At 34.1% G+C, this 17,675-nt stretch overlaps 3 protein-coding genes across 8 annotated transcripts; all 3 read right to left on the reverse strand.

The window, feature by feature from the left end:
• Positions 1 to 936: 936 nt before the first annotated feature.
• On the reverse strand, positions 937 to 4,420 carry LOC128880891 (adapter molecule Crk). Of its 2 annotated transcripts, XM_054131430.1 has the most exons (5): positions 4,403 to 4,420; positions 4,259 to 4,328; positions 3,630 to 3,892; positions 2,789 to 3,144; positions 937 to 2,707 (listed from the first exon to the last, which is right to left on the reverse strand). In XM_054131430.1, exons 3-5 carry the CDS (start codon positions 3,662 to 3,664, stop codon positions 2,235 to 2,237), a joined length of 864 nt encoding a protein of 287 aa, XP_053987405.1. In that variant the 5' UTR covers positions 3,665 to 3,892; positions 4,259 to 4,328; positions 4,403 to 4,420; the 3' UTR covers positions 937 to 2,234. The 2 variants fall into 2 exon arrangements, with proteins under 2 accessions (XP_053987405.1, XP_053987404.1); XM_054131429.1 differs by lacking the exon at positions 4,403 to 4,420 and having other exon boundaries at positions 4,156 to 4,369.
• Positions 4,421 to 5,565: 1,145 nt separating this feature from the next.
• Positions 5,566 to 9,301, reverse strand: LOC128881384 (5'-AMP-activated protein kinase catalytic subunit alpha-2). Of its 5 annotated transcripts, none has more exons than XM_054132389.1 (10): positions 9,077 to 9,301; positions 8,046 to 8,159; positions 7,819 to 7,960; positions 7,513 to 7,751; positions 7,064 to 7,270; positions 6,883 to 6,988; positions 6,459 to 6,793; positions 6,215 to 6,375; positions 5,938 to 6,100; positions 5,566 to 5,878 (listed from the first exon to the last, which is right to left on the reverse strand). In XM_054132389.1, exons 2-10 carry the CDS (start codon positions 8,146 to 8,148, stop codon positions 5,787 to 5,789), a joined length of 1,548 nt encoding a protein of 515 aa, XP_053988364.1. In that variant the 5' UTR covers positions 8,149 to 8,159; positions 9,077 to 9,301; the 3' UTR covers positions 5,566 to 5,786. The 5 variants fall into 5 exon arrangements, with proteins under 5 accessions (XP_053988364.1, XP_053988363.1, XP_053988361.1 ...); XM_054132388.1 differs by lacking the exon at positions 9,077 to 9,301 and adding an exon at positions 8,661 to 8,808 and having other exon boundaries at positions 5,567 to 5,878; XM_054132386.1 differs by lacking the exon at positions 9,077 to 9,301 and adding an exon at positions 8,432 to 8,654 and having other exon boundaries at positions 5,567 to 5,878.
• Positions 9,302 to 10,073: 772 nt separating this feature from the next.
• Positions 10,074 to 17,350, reverse strand: LOC128881381 (receptor-mediated endocytosis protein 6 homolog). The gene is made up of 15 exons (XM_054132381.1): positions 16,701 to 17,350; positions 15,277 to 16,621; positions 14,953 to 15,152; positions 14,693 to 14,852; positions 14,442 to 14,615; positions 14,186 to 14,347; positions 13,846 to 14,113; positions 13,658 to 13,746; positions 13,140 to 13,570; positions 12,597 to 13,074; positions 12,254 to 12,486; positions 11,919 to 12,175; positions 11,619 to 11,830; positions 11,176 to 11,561; positions 10,074 to 11,107 (listed from the first exon to the last, which is right to left on the reverse strand). Exons 1-15 carry the CDS (start codon positions 16,830 to 16,832, stop codon positions 10,976 to 10,978), a joined length of 4,659 nt encoding a protein of 1,552 aa, XP_053988356.1. The 5' UTR covers positions 16,833 to 17,350; the 3' UTR covers positions 10,074 to 10,975.
• Positions 17,351 to 17,675: the final 325 nt, after the last annotated feature.

Raw genomic sequence — 17,675 nt, forward strand, 5'->3', positions numbered from 1 at the left:
AAACATCTGACATGCGCATACTACGTCTCTCTCATTGGTAAATTATTTTTGGTTCCAAGAAAACAAACGAAATACATTTTTTATAAAAGCTTATCAGTGCAGTTTTCGGTAAATTTGTTGATTACCATTAATTATATAGTGTTAACTTATACATCTTCTAGTGTCTATGCTTTTCTTAAATAGAATCAGTGCAGTTTTCGGTAAATTTGTTGATTACCATTAATTATATAGTGTTAACTTATACATCTTCTAGTGTCTATGCTTTTCTTAAATAGAATGGCATTATATAATAAAGTAACTAGTACGGACAAATAATGAGACACTTTTTATACGAATACTTTGGAATAATTTTGTTCGAAACATAAACGAAATAAACGTTTGTTTCTTGCACATTAATGGAGGATAATTCTACATTGTATTACTGTAAATGCACCCGAAGATATTCGGAGAAAACAATTTGTTAAAAGAAATAAATTCTAATTGGCAATCGGTGAACTAGTTTTGATTTTAGTTTAGAAATATCTAATTTTTTGAATATATTCTAAAAAGTTATATTAGACAAATTTCATTTAGATGTTTGAATTAATACAGTTAAACGGTAATCAGAATTAAATTTTGTAAGAATTTATAATTATACCATAATTTTACTGCTCGTTATCAAAGGAAGTTTCAAGGTAGAAATACCTGCACTGGATTTCTAAAATAATAATCCAGTTTGCAAACACCTACAGAAATACAGAAAATTACAATTATTTCTTTTTTTTTTCTCTTACATGGTTATACATAACGTACACGCAATTTACATACAATTATTCTTAAATGCGATTAATACATAGCATCATGAGCAGAAATCGAAAATTGTTAGTTTTCTGTATAAAAATATCGGAGAAACGATTGATGGAACTGTAAGATAAAATTACAATTTATACAAATATATAATAATATGTAAATATATATTAAAATGTATTTATACATACATAACTGCATTTATACTAATTCTATAACTAAACCGATTTTTAAACAAAAACTTTGATGTTGTAATCCTTACAAAAATCACTATATGGTCGTCTTATATAATTATATATTAATGATATATAATTTACATTAATTAAATCAAATATGACTATGATTACAGTAGAATTAATGTATATAGTAGAAAGCGGAACGACAAAATTGCTACTATTTTTTACAAAACTAAAATGCTATTATGAAAGGTATAATTACATATTAACAAGTAATTCGCAAACTTATAATCATTATAATAATACAGTTCATTTATAGACGTAAATTCACAGTTTCTGCTCTTATAATTTATATGGTAATCGCAACTTATATAATTACATATTAATATATAATTAATATGATTCATGTATAATTACAATCGTAATGCGGTTAACAGTTCCGTCTTTAAATAGAATATGGTCTAGTAGAAAATGTTGTTCCACATGCGGCACAACCTATGGCTAAGCAGCACGATATGTACCGGTACAAAATTTCCATAAAAATAATGGAATGCTCTTGTTACTCTTAAGAAAAACAGCAATAATAGTTATAGTAAATAGTTTTATCATTCTTTCAATGTCACTTTACGACTAGAGAAATTAAAACAAAATTGCTCTAATTTCAACAAAAGAAATAATATGTAAACATTAAACATACTCCGATTGCATTCATGAATAATAATAATCATTACGAAAATGTTGATGATAACGAGTGAAATTATTTTATTTTGTTCTAAATATTTTAAAATATGAGTTATTTGCACTTTAACATAGTGTGATATTTGCCTTCAATATTTAACATATAACACATTTTCTACTTAATACGATATTAAATAGGAAGAATATTTTGATATTTTTAATTGTATCTGTTTAGCTTTCTTTTGGATGTATACCATGCCTTATTGTAAAAGAAATTTATTAACAAAGGACAGGTTTAAGATTAATATAAATTTACTATAAGTACGAAACTATTAATAATTATGAAACACGTGAATTTATGAAATTTAACGGAAAAATAAATGTTATTAAAATAAAGAATAAAATATTAAGAAAACGATCAAAATAATTCCAATTATAATTATGGTCTATTCAAGGGTATTAATTCTATAGAGGATTATAAAACGGACTGATTCTGTGTACCGGTACATAAGTTAGCTGCTAATGTAAATCTAAATTGTCATTATAGAACTCTCCAAGTCAACTTCATTGCTCATCACACTTGGAAGACCTCTGTTAAATCTCCTGATTGTCTTCTCCAGTCTCATTATCTACAAACTCAACATGTGTGAATGGAAAGTGGCCGACCTTGCCATGTAATTCACCTTCCCACTGGCCATTTATGTTAGTCTTTGTAACTTTTATCACGTCTCCAACTTCAAGCTTCAGGGCAGTTTTATCATATGCGTTTGGTACTCTTGCTTGTTTTACTTTTGCAAATGCGGGCAAAGTTCGCTGAATGTTTGATCTGCGAGTAGTCCCTTGTCCACTTTCTAGAAAAGGCATTTGCGAAGCAGAAACTTGTACAGAATTTGAATTCAAAGTTGAACTTCCACCGCTTTCTGGGCGTGAATTATTCTCCATAACCGAATGATTGTCCTCTTCGTACTTCTGAACATATGGAACTGGAACTGAACCAGTTTGACCAACACTGTTTTTAGCAGTCCACCATTGTTCTTCATCTCTTGATATTATCGTCAGAATTTCACCTGTGACAGATTGTACAATATCATTATTTGTTTAAATTACTAATCGTTACTGAGAAGTCAGAAATCTAATATTACACATACCTTTTCTAAAAGGTAAATCATCAGAATCATTCCCTTCAAAATCATATTTTGCTATTACCCTTTGTAACTTTTTAGGGGCAGGTCTAATCAATGGTGTTGTGTCCAAGTAATGTAATTTGTAAAAAGCCAAAAGGTTGGGTATGTCAGGAAACATTTGATCTCCGATCCGATAACGTATTTGATCGCCTTGCTGAATTTTATTTATTATGTAATGGCTAACCTTACTGTCTTCTCGTACGCACAGAACAAAATCTCCAATTATTGATGTGCTGTCACGTACTAAAAATACACCACCTTCTCTTTCACCCATTAGTAAATCCGAGGCATCTTGACGTGACATTGCACCAAAGTACCAACTAAAACATTAGTAATAAAATGTATATCATAAGCTTTAATAAAGTAATTCTTCCTTTTACTACTAACAAATTCAGTAAAAAAAATAAATAAATAAAACCTAAATTGGTGTATATGAAATATACAGAGTGATAAAAAGAAAGATCTAAAACTTCAGGAGTTTATATTTATAAATTTATAAGTATATAATACCATAAGTATTTTTATAATATGATAATGTAAACAGAAGACTTAGTTTGGAAGTACATTGGTTCAAGATTATATAACAAATTCTACTTCAAACAAAATCTACTTTATAGAAAATATATCTTTAAAGATTGAGTAAAAATAAAAAATAAAAACCGGCGTTCGTATTAACCTAATAAATGATAGCAGTTGTCATAACTTTAAAGGTTAATAATAGATTGAGCGAGGTTTATTATTCGAAGAAATATCAGGAGTAAAATTGAGAGTGAAGTAATACGTATAAAAACGTATCGTTATTTACCTGGACCTGTCATATTGATCGAAAGTAGCAGCCATTGTTTTGCAAGTAATCGGAGATAAATCCGTCAAAATCGGCAGTGTTGAATTATACTTGTTGATCAATATATCGTGGGATCGGGAGCGCCTCTCCTATGTGTGCGAGAAAAGGACCCGGAAAAAGTAAAAAGCGCAACAGGGCCTGGATGGCGCGGCGAATACCGCTCTTGTGTGGGACGGAGGAGGCCCGGGTTCAAGTCCCCAAGTCCCTCTCTTTTTCCGCGGATCCTGCAATATCAAAGAGCACCGTTCTCGAAGTGGCTTAAACGTCTGCATAGTAAAAATAAACAGCAATTCGAAGCTGTTGTAGCTCAATGCAGTGTTTAAAACCGTCTCCAAATTGAAGAACGTGCTATCTCCGTAAATAATACGTTCAAAAACCTTTCGTCAATAGTCATCGATCGAGTTTTGAGAATCGCTTGTCAAAAAGACTCGTGCGAAGTTGCGTATCTGTTTGAACGATTGCAAACATGTTCGAAGCAAGCCCTTACTTCCTCTATTGTTTTTTTTAGGTTTTCACCCCTCACGTCGAATATGTTGCACTTTACCGCTCCTCCCAAGTTACACAAAGATATAATATACTTATTTACGTACAAATAGTCCTCGAAAAAGTCTCTGAACTTGCACTCTCACGAAAATGGTCGTCAGCATATTCCACTTAAACCTATGACATAAAAACAGAAGCCAATGATTTGTTCAAGTTTTGCAAACTAGATATAGAATGAACAGAGTGGAAACCTTTGCAAGATTCTCAGAAAAAAGTATTTTTAGCGCTATCTAACGTCTCGATAAAAGAACTAGGATCTTCCATTGTTCATCACTTGTTTTTAAGTAAATAATATACTCATTGTTGAGAGGAATATGGCATATCAAAAGTATCCTCTAATCCTTATCGGTATCATACAGACAAAATGATATCTTCTGGGATTAGATGATAGATTCTAATCACACATATTTATATTATACCAGCATTCTGGTAATAAAATCATGTGACTTGCGATAGAATCTCATTGGTTTGCTATATCTTCAGTTATAAGATACCGCATACAGGATCGATAAACATGTTTTTATTTCTTTTACTTTATTTTATATTTTTACGTACTTCTTGTTATTGACTTTATCACTGCAAATATATATACTTATTTTACATGAATAGTAACTTGTATAGTTCTTATTGAATCTTCGCCATTTCGGTACTATGACCGATCACGTGATGACTCGATCCGATAAGGGTGCGCAGCAGAGATGGGCAAAACCCTAGACTTCGAATAAATCTGAAGTTTGCCGATATGTTTGTTTCGTTTCCTTCTTTGGAAAATTTTTAAAAGAGGAAACGAGACAAACATATCAGCAAAGTTCAGATTTATTCGAAGCCTAGGGTTTTGCCCATCACTGGTGCGTAGGAGACCCAGCAAAACTCCGAGTTGACTTCAGCGACAGTTGCGGAAAAAGTAGGAAACTCCGGAACAAGGATAGATAGATCCTTGTCTCTTCAATGATGCTGTGACAGAGGGGGAGATACAACAATCGGAGGAGAGACAAAGACAGAATCATGTCAAACATTTCTAATTTTTCATCAGTTATTTTCATCCTACTAGGCGAGGAAGCGACCTTTCCGGCTCATTCTTTTTTAAACTGTTCCTTCTAAAATTCCGCTGCGGGGGATAGTTACAAATTTTGCAATTTCGCTTTTGAAACATGCTAAAAATACGTTCAAAGGCAAGACATTTCTTTTTTTCAATTTTTTCCGAAAAACGCTTGACGAGACGATAGATTTACTTCCCCTGATTACGAAGTACATAATTATTATATATTTTTTTTCATTATTGTGCCTAAAAAACGCGAAAAAACTATTTTGTCAATATTTCTAAAATTTATTTACACGAGAATAAAATATCGAGGTTGAAGAAAAATATTATTTCACTTTTCATGAATTTATTATCATCTCTGTTTGCACTTAATTCCTCTGAGAAATTAATATTCATTTGTATTTTCTCTAAAAGACCCCGTTATCCTAGAAATTGCATAGTATGCGTTGTAATTAAAACAAGAAATAAAATTTTTTAACAGTTTCAGTTAACATAATCCTAAAATAAACAATGACTCGTGTTATGTAGAAAATTCATCGAGCCAATTGCGTAATTAATGCTGCACACATTTCAAAGAATTCCATTGTATGATGACCTGTTGCTTGAGGCGGCGGAAGTGTAGGGTCTGAAATAATAATGTACATAATAAAAGAACAAATATCACGTATCGATATAATTTTTTACCTCGTCCTATTTCCTCTCCTTCTTCACTGGACAAAGACTTAAAATCCAGTAAATAGCTTTTATAATCAACTTGATACAGTTGTAACGACATCTTGCTGTACTTGTCGGCTAATTTATTTTTTTGCCGTACTCTAACACTGTAGGCATTTATGATTTTCCATTCCTAAAGAAACAAATGTTTCCGTTAATATTAAATAGAGACATGTCCAAGTTTATCGATTTGATAAGCCATAAATGTTTAATACCATACAAAGGATTAATAAAGGAAGTATCTTACAAAGCTAAGAGCTTTCATAGCACGGTAGACTTCGTTCATGATATCATTGGGTTTAGATTGTGAGCGAATTCCTAAGTGCCATTTGGCTCGTTTTACTGGAGTACGATTACCTTGCGTCTGGGATGTCGTACTCCCTTGAGAACTTTGTCGTTCTCGGAATGCTGAAAAAAAATTTTATAATGATATAGTAGGATTAAAAATTGTATAGGTTCTGTTATTCATAGTTTTCAGATATTAAACGTACGTGCTATTCTCTCTGGATGTGGTCTCAGGGGACTGTTATTAGAATCATTGGGACTAAAAGCAACAGGAGGTGGGCTAGATGCTACATAGAAATCTTTTAATTCCGCCTTAGCAGCCTCATCAGCGATTCTTTTATTGTCTATTATCAAATGATAGGCAATCGCCAATTGGTCGTGGGGATCTCCACCTAATAATGCAGAATGAACTTCTGCTTCCTTTACATTAAATTTCTCGCAAACTTCGTTTATTGCATCTATATCGATTACAGAAGAATCCTGTTCAACGGGCGACGGGAACAAATACGAAGGTAAATCCTTTTGGAACCATTCATGTTTCCTAAAACAAAGACAATAATTGTAATCATTTTAAACGCTAATATATTTCTTTACAGACTATCAAAATTATTTGTGTAAAATTGAATGTACTTGATATCTTCAATAGTGGCCCTTTTCATAGGGTCCACTTGCAACATATGACATAAAAGGCTGACAACAGTTTTATTTAGGTATTCTGGAATGGGGAAAATTCCAGCTGAAACAAAAATCCTTTCATAGAGAGTCCGTAGAGGAAATAAAAATATCAGAAATAAGAATAAATATTACTTACATTTGATTTTACGAAATAGGGTAGATACATGTTCATCGTCGAATGGTAGAGTACCACAAAGTAAAGCATACAATATTATTCCACAAGACCAGATATCTACTTCAGGACCAGCATAAAGTTTACCCGAAATTACTTCTGGCGCCGCGTAATTAGGAGAACCGCAGGAAGTACGTAAAAACTCTCCATCCATCATCATGTTTGATAAACCTAAAGTTAGATTAAATTCTATAAGTATTGATTTAATTTATTTAACGTACAAGACATTCATATAATTCTCCATGACTCATAATTATTTTTTAAACTCTTTCAGTATAATTTTCATAAGACATTAAATACAATTGTATAAATGAAGTATAAAGGAATAAATTTTATTAAAATTTACGAATGTCTTGCATTTTTATTCAAGCTTTTATTTGATGTGCGATAAAATCCCAGCTATATCCAAATACCGAAATCTGCTATTTTTACATGTAGATTGTGATCTAACAGAAGGTTTTCTGGTTTTAAGTCACGATGAACTATCATATGCCTGTGACAATAATCAACGCCTGAAATAATTTGCTGGAAAAATCTTCGTGCCTCGTATTCCTTAAGTTTTCCATGTTTCACAATATAGTCAAACAATTCTCCACCAGATACATACTCCATTATCATAAATATGTCTGTGGGTGTGCTTATAACTTGATATCTAATTTAAAAGATAAAATTTAAATGATAGTTGTTTAACATTATAGTATCTAATGTTATTTACTTACAATTTAATAATATGAGGATGTCTAAAAAGTTTAAGATTTTGTATTTCTCTTCGAATTTTTCCAACCACATCTAGACTTTTGATTTTCTGACGATTTAGAATTTTTACAGCAACTTTATGTTTTGTTAAAACATGTTCTCCAACTACAAAAAATATAAGTTCCATTGATTTATTAATTTGACAAAGAATAATAAGAATTTAATTAAAGAAGAATAATAGTGTACATACTTTTTACTTTACCAAATGTTCCAACACCCAAAGTTTGTCCAAGCGTATAATGTCCTATCTTAACGATAGGCTGTGGTTGATTAGAGGGAATTCTTTCAGACATTGTTGATATTCCTATTATTTATAAGAAATTAAAGGAATTACTAAAACCTGTTAAATAGGATAAAATGTCTCATAAATCATGATACAATAATGATGTTATAGATGAAAAACAAGATAAAATGTTCTTTAAATAGATTCAAAAACAAATTTTTAAAGACACAGACACTCGAAACAAATGAAATTCGATGTGACTTATAATTTGAAAGTGTATCAGTGAAAATCAGAGCGTTATAAGGTCAATTATCGATTATTGTTAATATTATTCAACGCAAATAATTACTTACATTACATAAATCTAACAAATTTGTCAAAACGTAAACCAAGGTCAAACAGGGTGTGAAAATGAATTAATATCGTTCGTTAATCGTATAATCCCACAAAAGTAACAATGCTGGATCGAAGAGTACGAGAACAAACGTACGTTAAATAAAAAAAAAATATATATCGCGAAATGGAAAACAGATCGCTAATGATTTAAATCACCTGACATTATTTACATATTCTGACACTTACTATCTCTAAAATACCATTACATACTCAATACGATATTTCGATCATTTATCATGTAGATAAAAGAACAGAAATCTACTGGTAAATTTTGTTGTGGTATTTCTGATTCGTAGAAAAGTAGAACTTGTAGATCACTGAAATGTCTGGAAGTTGGATTGGCGGTACATATGAAATTTACTTTTGCCTATGAAATATGTATGATATCGTACTACTTAATTTTTTAATAACTGTAAAAATGTCTTCAATCTAACTAGACTCGAAGGTCGAATCAGTTATCCACGTATTCTATATTTTTGAAAATGTAGACCCTTCGTTTATTTCAGACCTGTAATTATTATTATCGAATAGTTCTAGGACATTTTTATGTATGTGTGTGAGGGGGATCTGTTAATATTAATTAATTAATTAAATTGTCGAACCTGACTATAGTGCAGAGTTGACAAATTGGCAATTTGATTGGCTGGTTCGTTACATCGAAGATCTCCAAGCGTAGATGTAATTTATTACTCAAGAGATTACGTAATTTCTTTATATATTAAATTTGATCAAATCTACGTTTTTTAGTAAAATTTTGATAGATCAGACGATCAGACATCACAAACTGCGTATGTACCTGGTGTATGATTGAGCACCACCACCACTATGAATACTTCAGCTGATTTCAGCGTCCGTGTCGCCGATTTAGGCTGATTGCTACTGATTGCTACCGAAAAAAAGATTTCTAATGCATGGACAAATTAACGTTTTCATTGCAGCTTTAATTCTACGTTTATTTAAAATATTCTCGAGTTCATTCAGACAAAACGATCGCAAGGTTTTATTACATACCCCAATCGTATTAGTTGTTTAAAACTGCTAACATAAGACATACCCACATTAAAGCAATAATGATTTTAATGTACTAGTAATTAGTACAGTTAATATTTGGCATAATTACAAATATATAACACTTTAATATCGTTAAAGGAGAAATTAGAAAAGTACTTCTATATTTGTATAAGTATAATTAAAGGGTATAGTCGAATATATTCGTAAACCCAATTAGACTTGCGATGGGTTAATGCATAGCTTAAAAAACAAAAAATTTGCCAATTGTTACAAGGGGTTCATTGTTTGTATCCACACCTAAACGTACAGCTTATTTTAAATTATACTATGTTTATTTTATTTTGATAATGAAGGGTAGATAAAATTGTTTATACAACAGACTGTTTATAATATGTAAATGTAACAAATCGCAAAATACACTTAAATCGTAAATTTGATACGTATCTAAACAAAATTTAAATGCGATATAATATTATTCGAAACGATTTTGCTAAGTTCTGTTGCAATTTGTAATCTATTGTTTGTACACAGAATCAAATCTATTTCGACTTCTAAGACGAGTTTAATAGACTAAGTGTGAGTACTAGGTTAAAAATCTAACATAAAAAAGTATATGAAAAAATACAATATGTGTTTTTCCACTGTATAGATTATTCTATAATAAAATAAAACCTTTTTACGTAAAAGCAAGATATTTTTTTCTAGCTTACTATGAAGTAATCATTCTCTATAATGCTGACTAAAGGTTAAAACTCACACATAATAGGTACATCAAATGGACGCATTCATTAAAAAAGTTGGCAAATAACATTTTCTTCTTATACATGTATACATAAGTATTATAAGATTTCATTCTTGCTTTTATAAGATATCGAAAATATCCAATTCTTTAGTGGTGCAAGATTGGTTGACATTTAAAAATCATTGTTAATAGTTCTAATATAGACACTAACAATAGCAACAGGAAAAATAATAATACATATAACAATGATGGTGACAATAATTGCAATACCAATTGTAATAGCAATAGCAGTAGCAACAACAGCAGTGATGATAATAGCATTAATACCAATAATAATTATTATAAAAGAATAATAATAATGACGATAACAATAATCGGATCATTATCATTAATTAAAAATCAATCAAGTTAAAAATGATAATGATGTTATTGGTATTAGTAAAAGTAAAAATAATACAAAGAGTAATAGAAGTGAAACTATTAACTGCAGGAGTAGTAGCAATAATAGCAGGCGCAGCAGCATTAGCAGAAATAATCAGGTGCAATAGTGATAATAGCACTGATAATAGTAATGTTACCGATAATGACGATGACGACGATTGGTGATGGGAAGGAGAAGGAGGAGGACTATGATAATTACGATGACTACAACAATGATGATTATTACGATGACAACGACGATAATGACGATGAAAATTATGATACACTATTTCTACAGTTCCAACAGTATCTTGTTACTAAATACGACTTAATCCATTGTTTTTATAAATTCAATTGCCGAACAAAATTGCGTCCACCAATATTGTTCTTCGCCTTCTAGTCGATTTCCATAGAAACTATCCACGTATTGTACAGTTGAAAGCAAGGACGGCGGATTAGTCTGAAAAAAGTAGTCGAAGAATAGTTTGAAAAGCATCTTAATTGCGGATGATAACGAATGTAACTTGCCTTTATGATAACGTAGATCAAAACAGGAATGAGATCGTCGGCCGCCGGTACTCCCCTCTCAGTTGCCATTGAAAGCAGATTCATAATAGTCGTAGCACAACGAAATACGCATTGTAGTTTATCTCTAGGAGTTTTATACGCTGATATTACAGCTAGCTCAGCTTGAGCCCACGGCCAGGGACATTCGTAATGGTATATTTTAGGAATTCGTAGATCTTTGTGATTAGGCGTCACAACTTTGGCCAGTTTCTTAATATGATCGTGAAGCAATTGATCCCGATTAACATCACCGTCTCCATTCGGATAGAGTGCGTTATGATAAACACGCGCCATAACAGTTCTCTCCACCACAGCTCTGGCTAACACCAGTTGATTCTCGCTCGCGCCTATAATTATGTAGTTAATCAGCATAATTATTTCAACTCGGATCAAGTATTACTTACATTGCCATATCGGATCGTTATCCATTTTTGCATGAACCTTTCCCAAAAAGTTATCGACTAAATCTTGTTTCTCATCTGCCAACGTCAGTTTCTTGAATTCATCACAAAAACGCAAAAGAAGCGACTCTTTTTTTTCTAAAAAGACCCTTACGCAAACGGATACGAGATGATTGTTAACGGCATCACGGTCGCATTTCACTCTAACGCATAACCTTTGCACAATCACATAATATTGACGTTAAAGTTGTCTTTGAATGATGTAGTACACCAAATCTAAACTAAATCGATGAGAAATCGTACCTGTCTAAGTGAGCTAACGTGGAAAGTAATCCTTGTCGACATCTGATCAAGTACGCGACATAAGGTGATCGTTTTTGATAATCCTCGCGCAACGATTTGAACAGTTTCCTGCATCCCTCGTCGTTGAACAGTCTTACGCAACGCAATGTTTCGTGTAGATGAGCTATTAACGCTCTATCTTGCAAATTGATAGCTTCTGCTAGCTGTAGTTGTAGAAAAGCGACCAGTTCGTTTTCTTTTTGGGACCAAAAGTTCCGCTGCAGTAAATGATGATTTAGACAAGAAATTAAGTTAACAGGTACTTAGAAGAATTTGGCACAATTATACGAAGCTACCTCGGATGTAGGAGTCCAGGAAATATGCTGAAGATCAGCGTTACTGAGTACCATGCGTAACTTTCTTTTCGCATCGGCAAACGCATACGAGAGTTCGATGTTATTCGGATCTATCAGTAGCCTCTCGTCCTCTGTTGCTTCCTTCGTGCGAGATTGATTACTCTCGATCGATGCCGTATCACTCGCGGTGCTCGGTTTTCTCCTGTATTTGGCCAAGATATCGTCCGTACTATCTAGGATGTTTCGTACATCATTCTTTTTGTTATTGTTTTCTTTGTATCTCTATCTTTACATTTATTTCACCCACTATCTGGATCGAGGCGTAGTTGGAAACAATACTTACCACTGGCTATGTTACTAGTCGCTGTAACATCCTCGGACATTAGTCTACGTAATCTGTGTCGCCCTACGTCAACGTTGTCCACACCGACTTCTCGTTCGTAACACCTGCCAATAGTACCGTCGTCGCAAACGCGGATCGCTTTACCTCTTCGATTTCTCAAAGACATTTTGAGCTTTCCAAAGAAACTTCTTTTGTTCTTTTGATCATCATCTAATAATTCTTTGTCGCCACGTTCCGCAGTCATATCGAAACTGATACTTTTTGGTATAGCACCGCTAGATACGTTGGGTTTTGGTGAGTCACAGTTTCCGTTAACTAATAATGTCACTGACAACGGTAACTCCGAACTCGCGTTCTTCGCTCGAGATTCAGAGCTAGAACTACAACTGGACATCAAATTGCTAGTACTCAATCCAACAGCTTCTGGACCAGTTTGACAAATAGCGTCGCCAACCGAACCAATGCAGTTTTCTAATTCCTAGAAAAATAATTAAACGATGCTTTGTAACTGCATCAATGAAACAAGAACAGGTGTAAACGAACCTCTGATTTTGCGTCGATGTTTCGCGACTGTTCTGTGCTCAACAAAACCGGTGGTGAGATATGATTTGCTAACAACAAAGCCGGTGCAACAGCTGCTACACCAATATTATTATGAGTCGAGGTCTGTTGTTCGATTTGACCCTTTCCATCGTCGATGTGAAGTTTGTCTATGAGATGAACAAATCCATCCTCGCGCAGCGATTTACTATAATCCATAGCGTTGCCGATACTGTTGGCGTTTTTGTCGACGTATTCTATCGCACTTCTTTGATAATCAGACCTGTTTTCCATCTGTCCAATTACATTCGAGGAGGATGTCGAGGGAGATGTTGTTGGGGAAGGAGAAACGGTCGCGGAAGATCGTGTGTCTTCTCTGTTAATTGACATCGATTGAAAACCCGTTGCCGTGCATTCGCTCGATGATGTGTTTTCTATAGACAAACGAATACGGAACGAATATTGAAATAGCAACAGTCGTGTTTCAAGATAAAATATACTTAAGATGAAACTATTCTTACGGGGAATTGCCTGAGTCAGTGTTTCTTCAGTAGCCTCTGCTTCGCTACGTGCTTCAATTTCGATTTCGGATCTCGCAGTATCATCGGACCTGAATGACACGTAAATGAAATTTATTATGACTTTCAGAGTTCGCCGTCTAATCCTTCCTTTCTTTTCTCGATTTTTCACCGTTTTATTTAAAACATACCTCGCAACGCTAGCGGTATCATCTGTATCAACCTCGGTTAATCTCTCAGAATCGCTAGCTAATACGTCGGTACTCCATGCCTCGGATGCAGTTTCGCTTACGTCTAATCCCGCTTGCGGCATTGATTCCGACGTTGTTGATAAAACTGGAGTATTTTGTTCAGGAGGAGGAGGATACAGTATTTTTTCTTGCTGTTCGACCATCTCGCTATCCGAAGCTAGAACATCCGTTGACCATGTGTCTGACACCATCGAGACAGTCTCGTCTCCTGTAAACGTAAAAGTGGAGGAATTCGACTTTTTCCAGACATTTCATTTATCTTATTTCACTTTCGAAATACCTTCGATCAATTTTTTAATTTCAAACTTGCAAAACTTGTCGTCTATTTCTGATCGACTTTGTTTCGTTGGTATGTTCGATGGAGGTAAATCCAATTGCCGTGCTTCGCCTGTTGCTCGTCCTTCGTCTCCTTCGGTGATTTGAGACGATGGCGTGTCTCGACCTATATATGGAAACGTGAAAGTATCCGTATCATCTTCTGCGTCTTCTACTTTAGGAGTATTTACTACTTCATATATCACGTGTGCATTGCGGACCTGATATATTGGGCGTTCCGCGACCCGAGACACTGGCGGACACCATATCCGATAGATTATCGTTTTGATCTTCTGTTTCTAGTTCGAGGGAGGAAGCAACGCTATGATTTGAAGCAGCTTCTGATACGGCCTCCAAGTTGTCTGAGGTATTGCCAATGAAACCTTCGAATAAAACTAATAATATTGCACGTCAATATTTATTCCTTTTAGTATACTTACAGTATAGAAAAGATAAAGTTTAATAAAAATACCTTCATCGTGAGACAATGAAAACCGAGTCTTCTTTTCTTGAGTCTCTATGCGTTCAACCCCACAACTTTCCCGCCTATCGTGTACATTTGCTATGTCATCCGAAAGATTCAAAGTAACCGATCCATTTTCCATACTGGATCCAAGCTCCATGCACAGAACCTACAATATCGAAGAGGAAAACGATCAACAATGGTTATATACTTATACCTGAGAAATAGCTAATTCTTGTCGCATAAATATCGGAAAGAACATTAAGTACTTTTTGTTCGCTAAGAAGTCCCACAAATTCTCCGGTATTTGGTCCGAACGGAACAACAAGGACATCTTGAGGAGTTTTCTCAGACGATTCTTCCTCGGGGGTTGAGGTACCGTTTAATTCGTCTCCTCCATCGTTGGTCGCGTTGGACGAATACGATGACGACGATGATGATGCCGGCATTCGTACTACTCGTCCTTTTCCTACCACAGAAAGCAAACTTCAATACGTCTTCTTCTCTAGTATTTTTACATTTCCACCTCGATGTATTTCTTTTATCTTTAATGCATTGAAAGTAATTACCTTTGTAATTACCAGTGTAATTACCTTTTCCTAGAAGGCCTCCACGTCGGTTGCTCGTTTCGACGTTGACATTATTATTCAGTTTATTAGTGACTAATGAACCGGGAGGTAATTGAGAGAGCATATCAATTAATTGCTTTGCGTCGAATGTCGAGGATCGCGAAGAGTTTTCTGCTGTAGTTTCAGCAGCTATGGTTTGCAGAAATGTAATCAGCGTGTTCAATTCTGTTTCCGTGAATAAGGCGGCGGAACGAGAAAGGCCACGAAGTTTATTATTGTCGATAACATTAGGCTCGTCCTCGAGTTCTTCTGTTGCGCCATCCACCATTGCATCTATTATAGAAGAAACGGAGTCCTTCTCGAATTTCTTGTAAAGATCAAACGTTTTACTATCAACAGGTTGATACTTCATTAAAGAGAGCATTTGTAGAATTTGACCAACTTGCATAAGATTAAATCTAGCGACATAGCTGATGGGCGCATCGGTAATACCGTACGGCTCTGGATTTACTATAGCAGGACATATGAAATACGTGAAAACCAAGTCAGTGCACATCGCGTGTACTTCTTTCGGATCGATATTCTCCTTTTTTTCTAAAAGTCCGGCCATCTGTCTGACCAACCAACAAATACTGCTTGGGAAACAATGCATATTTTCCCGTATACTGGCTATGAATCTTTGCGTTATACGATACAACGAATTGATCGTCCAGAGTCTGTAACGCTGCAACTTGGTCTCATACTCTGGTGTACCTTCCTTTCCAAATTTCTTTAATCTCTCAGATGGAGGAAATCTTACAGGTGCCTTGTCCGGGTCAATGTCAAGAAACATTTCATCCTCCATTAGCAACTGTATAATAGGATTATGTAAAGCAGCTGTCAAGAAGAACTTGGCAGAAAAAACACTCTCGTGAAAGATCGAGTAAAACCTAGAGAATGCGCATGTGCCATGTCTGAGTAACCTTCGAGGATCCGATGGATCAATTTGTAACAGCATCAGATGCCTCAACAATTTGAGGACTAAAATTTTGTCTTCTGGTAACAAACAACTACCATATAAACCTGCTGCCAATGATTGAACGATACTTTGCACGAATTCTGGTAATAATTTATCTCCCTCTACTAAACATGATGCAAGGAGTTTAGGAGATTTTCTAAGGGCACTTAAAAATGCTCCATAAGACAAACAAGCCTGGTAACGTAAGTACTTGTATGCATCGATGAAGCGCGAGTTTTCCAAGCTATTTGCTTTGAGACAGCAAGATGCCGGTGTGCAGTCTGGTCTAGACATTATCAGTCGATTTAGATTGACTCTTTGCTGCGCGGTAATCCATGCTTGCTGAGCCAAATTTGATGATGCATATAATACCTGTGAAGAATACAGAATGTTAGTTTATTTGTTATATATCTTCTACCCTCTTATCTAATAAGCTATAACAATTGTGTACCTTCTCATTGAGTATTTGCAAATTCTGTTGCTCCGAACTAACAAATAAACGCTCTTGACGCAGATGACTGGCCAATTCGATCATATCCCATTGCAATGTTCCTAGAGATTCTATGCTATTTGCCGACGACATTACTGAGCATACCCAAAGGAACAACAAATATTATGAAACAATTTAAGTCCTTCTCTTTCAATTTTTCTAACACCTGATTATCTGCTACAAGTTTGTATGCTTCTGTAAGATATTATTCAAATACCATGACAATGGTGTACCGTACAGGAATCAACAGAACTACTATAATTGTCCACCAATAAGACTTTTTCTTTACATCCCCTTACATAAGAAAATTTCTACAAAATGGTTAAAAGACAAACCAATGAATATGAATGATGTAAAACATAAACGAAAAATTGTAATAATTTCTTCTGGTTAAGATTCTATATCTTCTCAAAGCGTAGAATATCACTCTTCAATCGATGAACGTATTCCAATAACCCGTAGTTAAGCGTTGCTCACAGAATCATGGTTCTTTATTGTTGTCTTTTTTATCTCGAAACAACACCCCCATCGACACACGATCATTTTCTGTTTCAGGTTAGAATTTTCTACGACAAATGGCTGTCCTTGTACTTTAAATCGAAACATAAATATCGATATAGTCATTCGATTATACAGGAATGTATCGAGTTTTAAAGTTGAAAATCGAAAATTTCGATCTTTCTAAACGGTGACAATTTGACCTACATATATTCAATAAATAATGAAAAACATGTATTATATTTTGTTAATGAAATGATACCATAAAAAGTCGAAGTAATTTTGCGAAATATGTTTACTTTTCAGATCAAATCAAACATCGTGTTTATGTAATTGATTGTACTGTAGAAAACTCGTTTATAAAAAGAAGATAACTTTTTCTGTATATATTTTGACTTCAAATATAATTGTAATAGAGAATCATTTGTAGTCTTATTT

Source organism: Hylaeus volcanicus, chromosome 8 (assembly GCF_026283585.1).
Source record: "Hylaeus volcanicus isolate JK05 chromosome 8, UHH_iyHylVolc1.0_haploid, whole genome shotgun sequence".
Taxonomy (NCBI): Eukaryota; Metazoa; Arthropoda; class Insecta; order Hymenoptera; family Colletidae; genus Hylaeus; species Hylaeus volcanicus.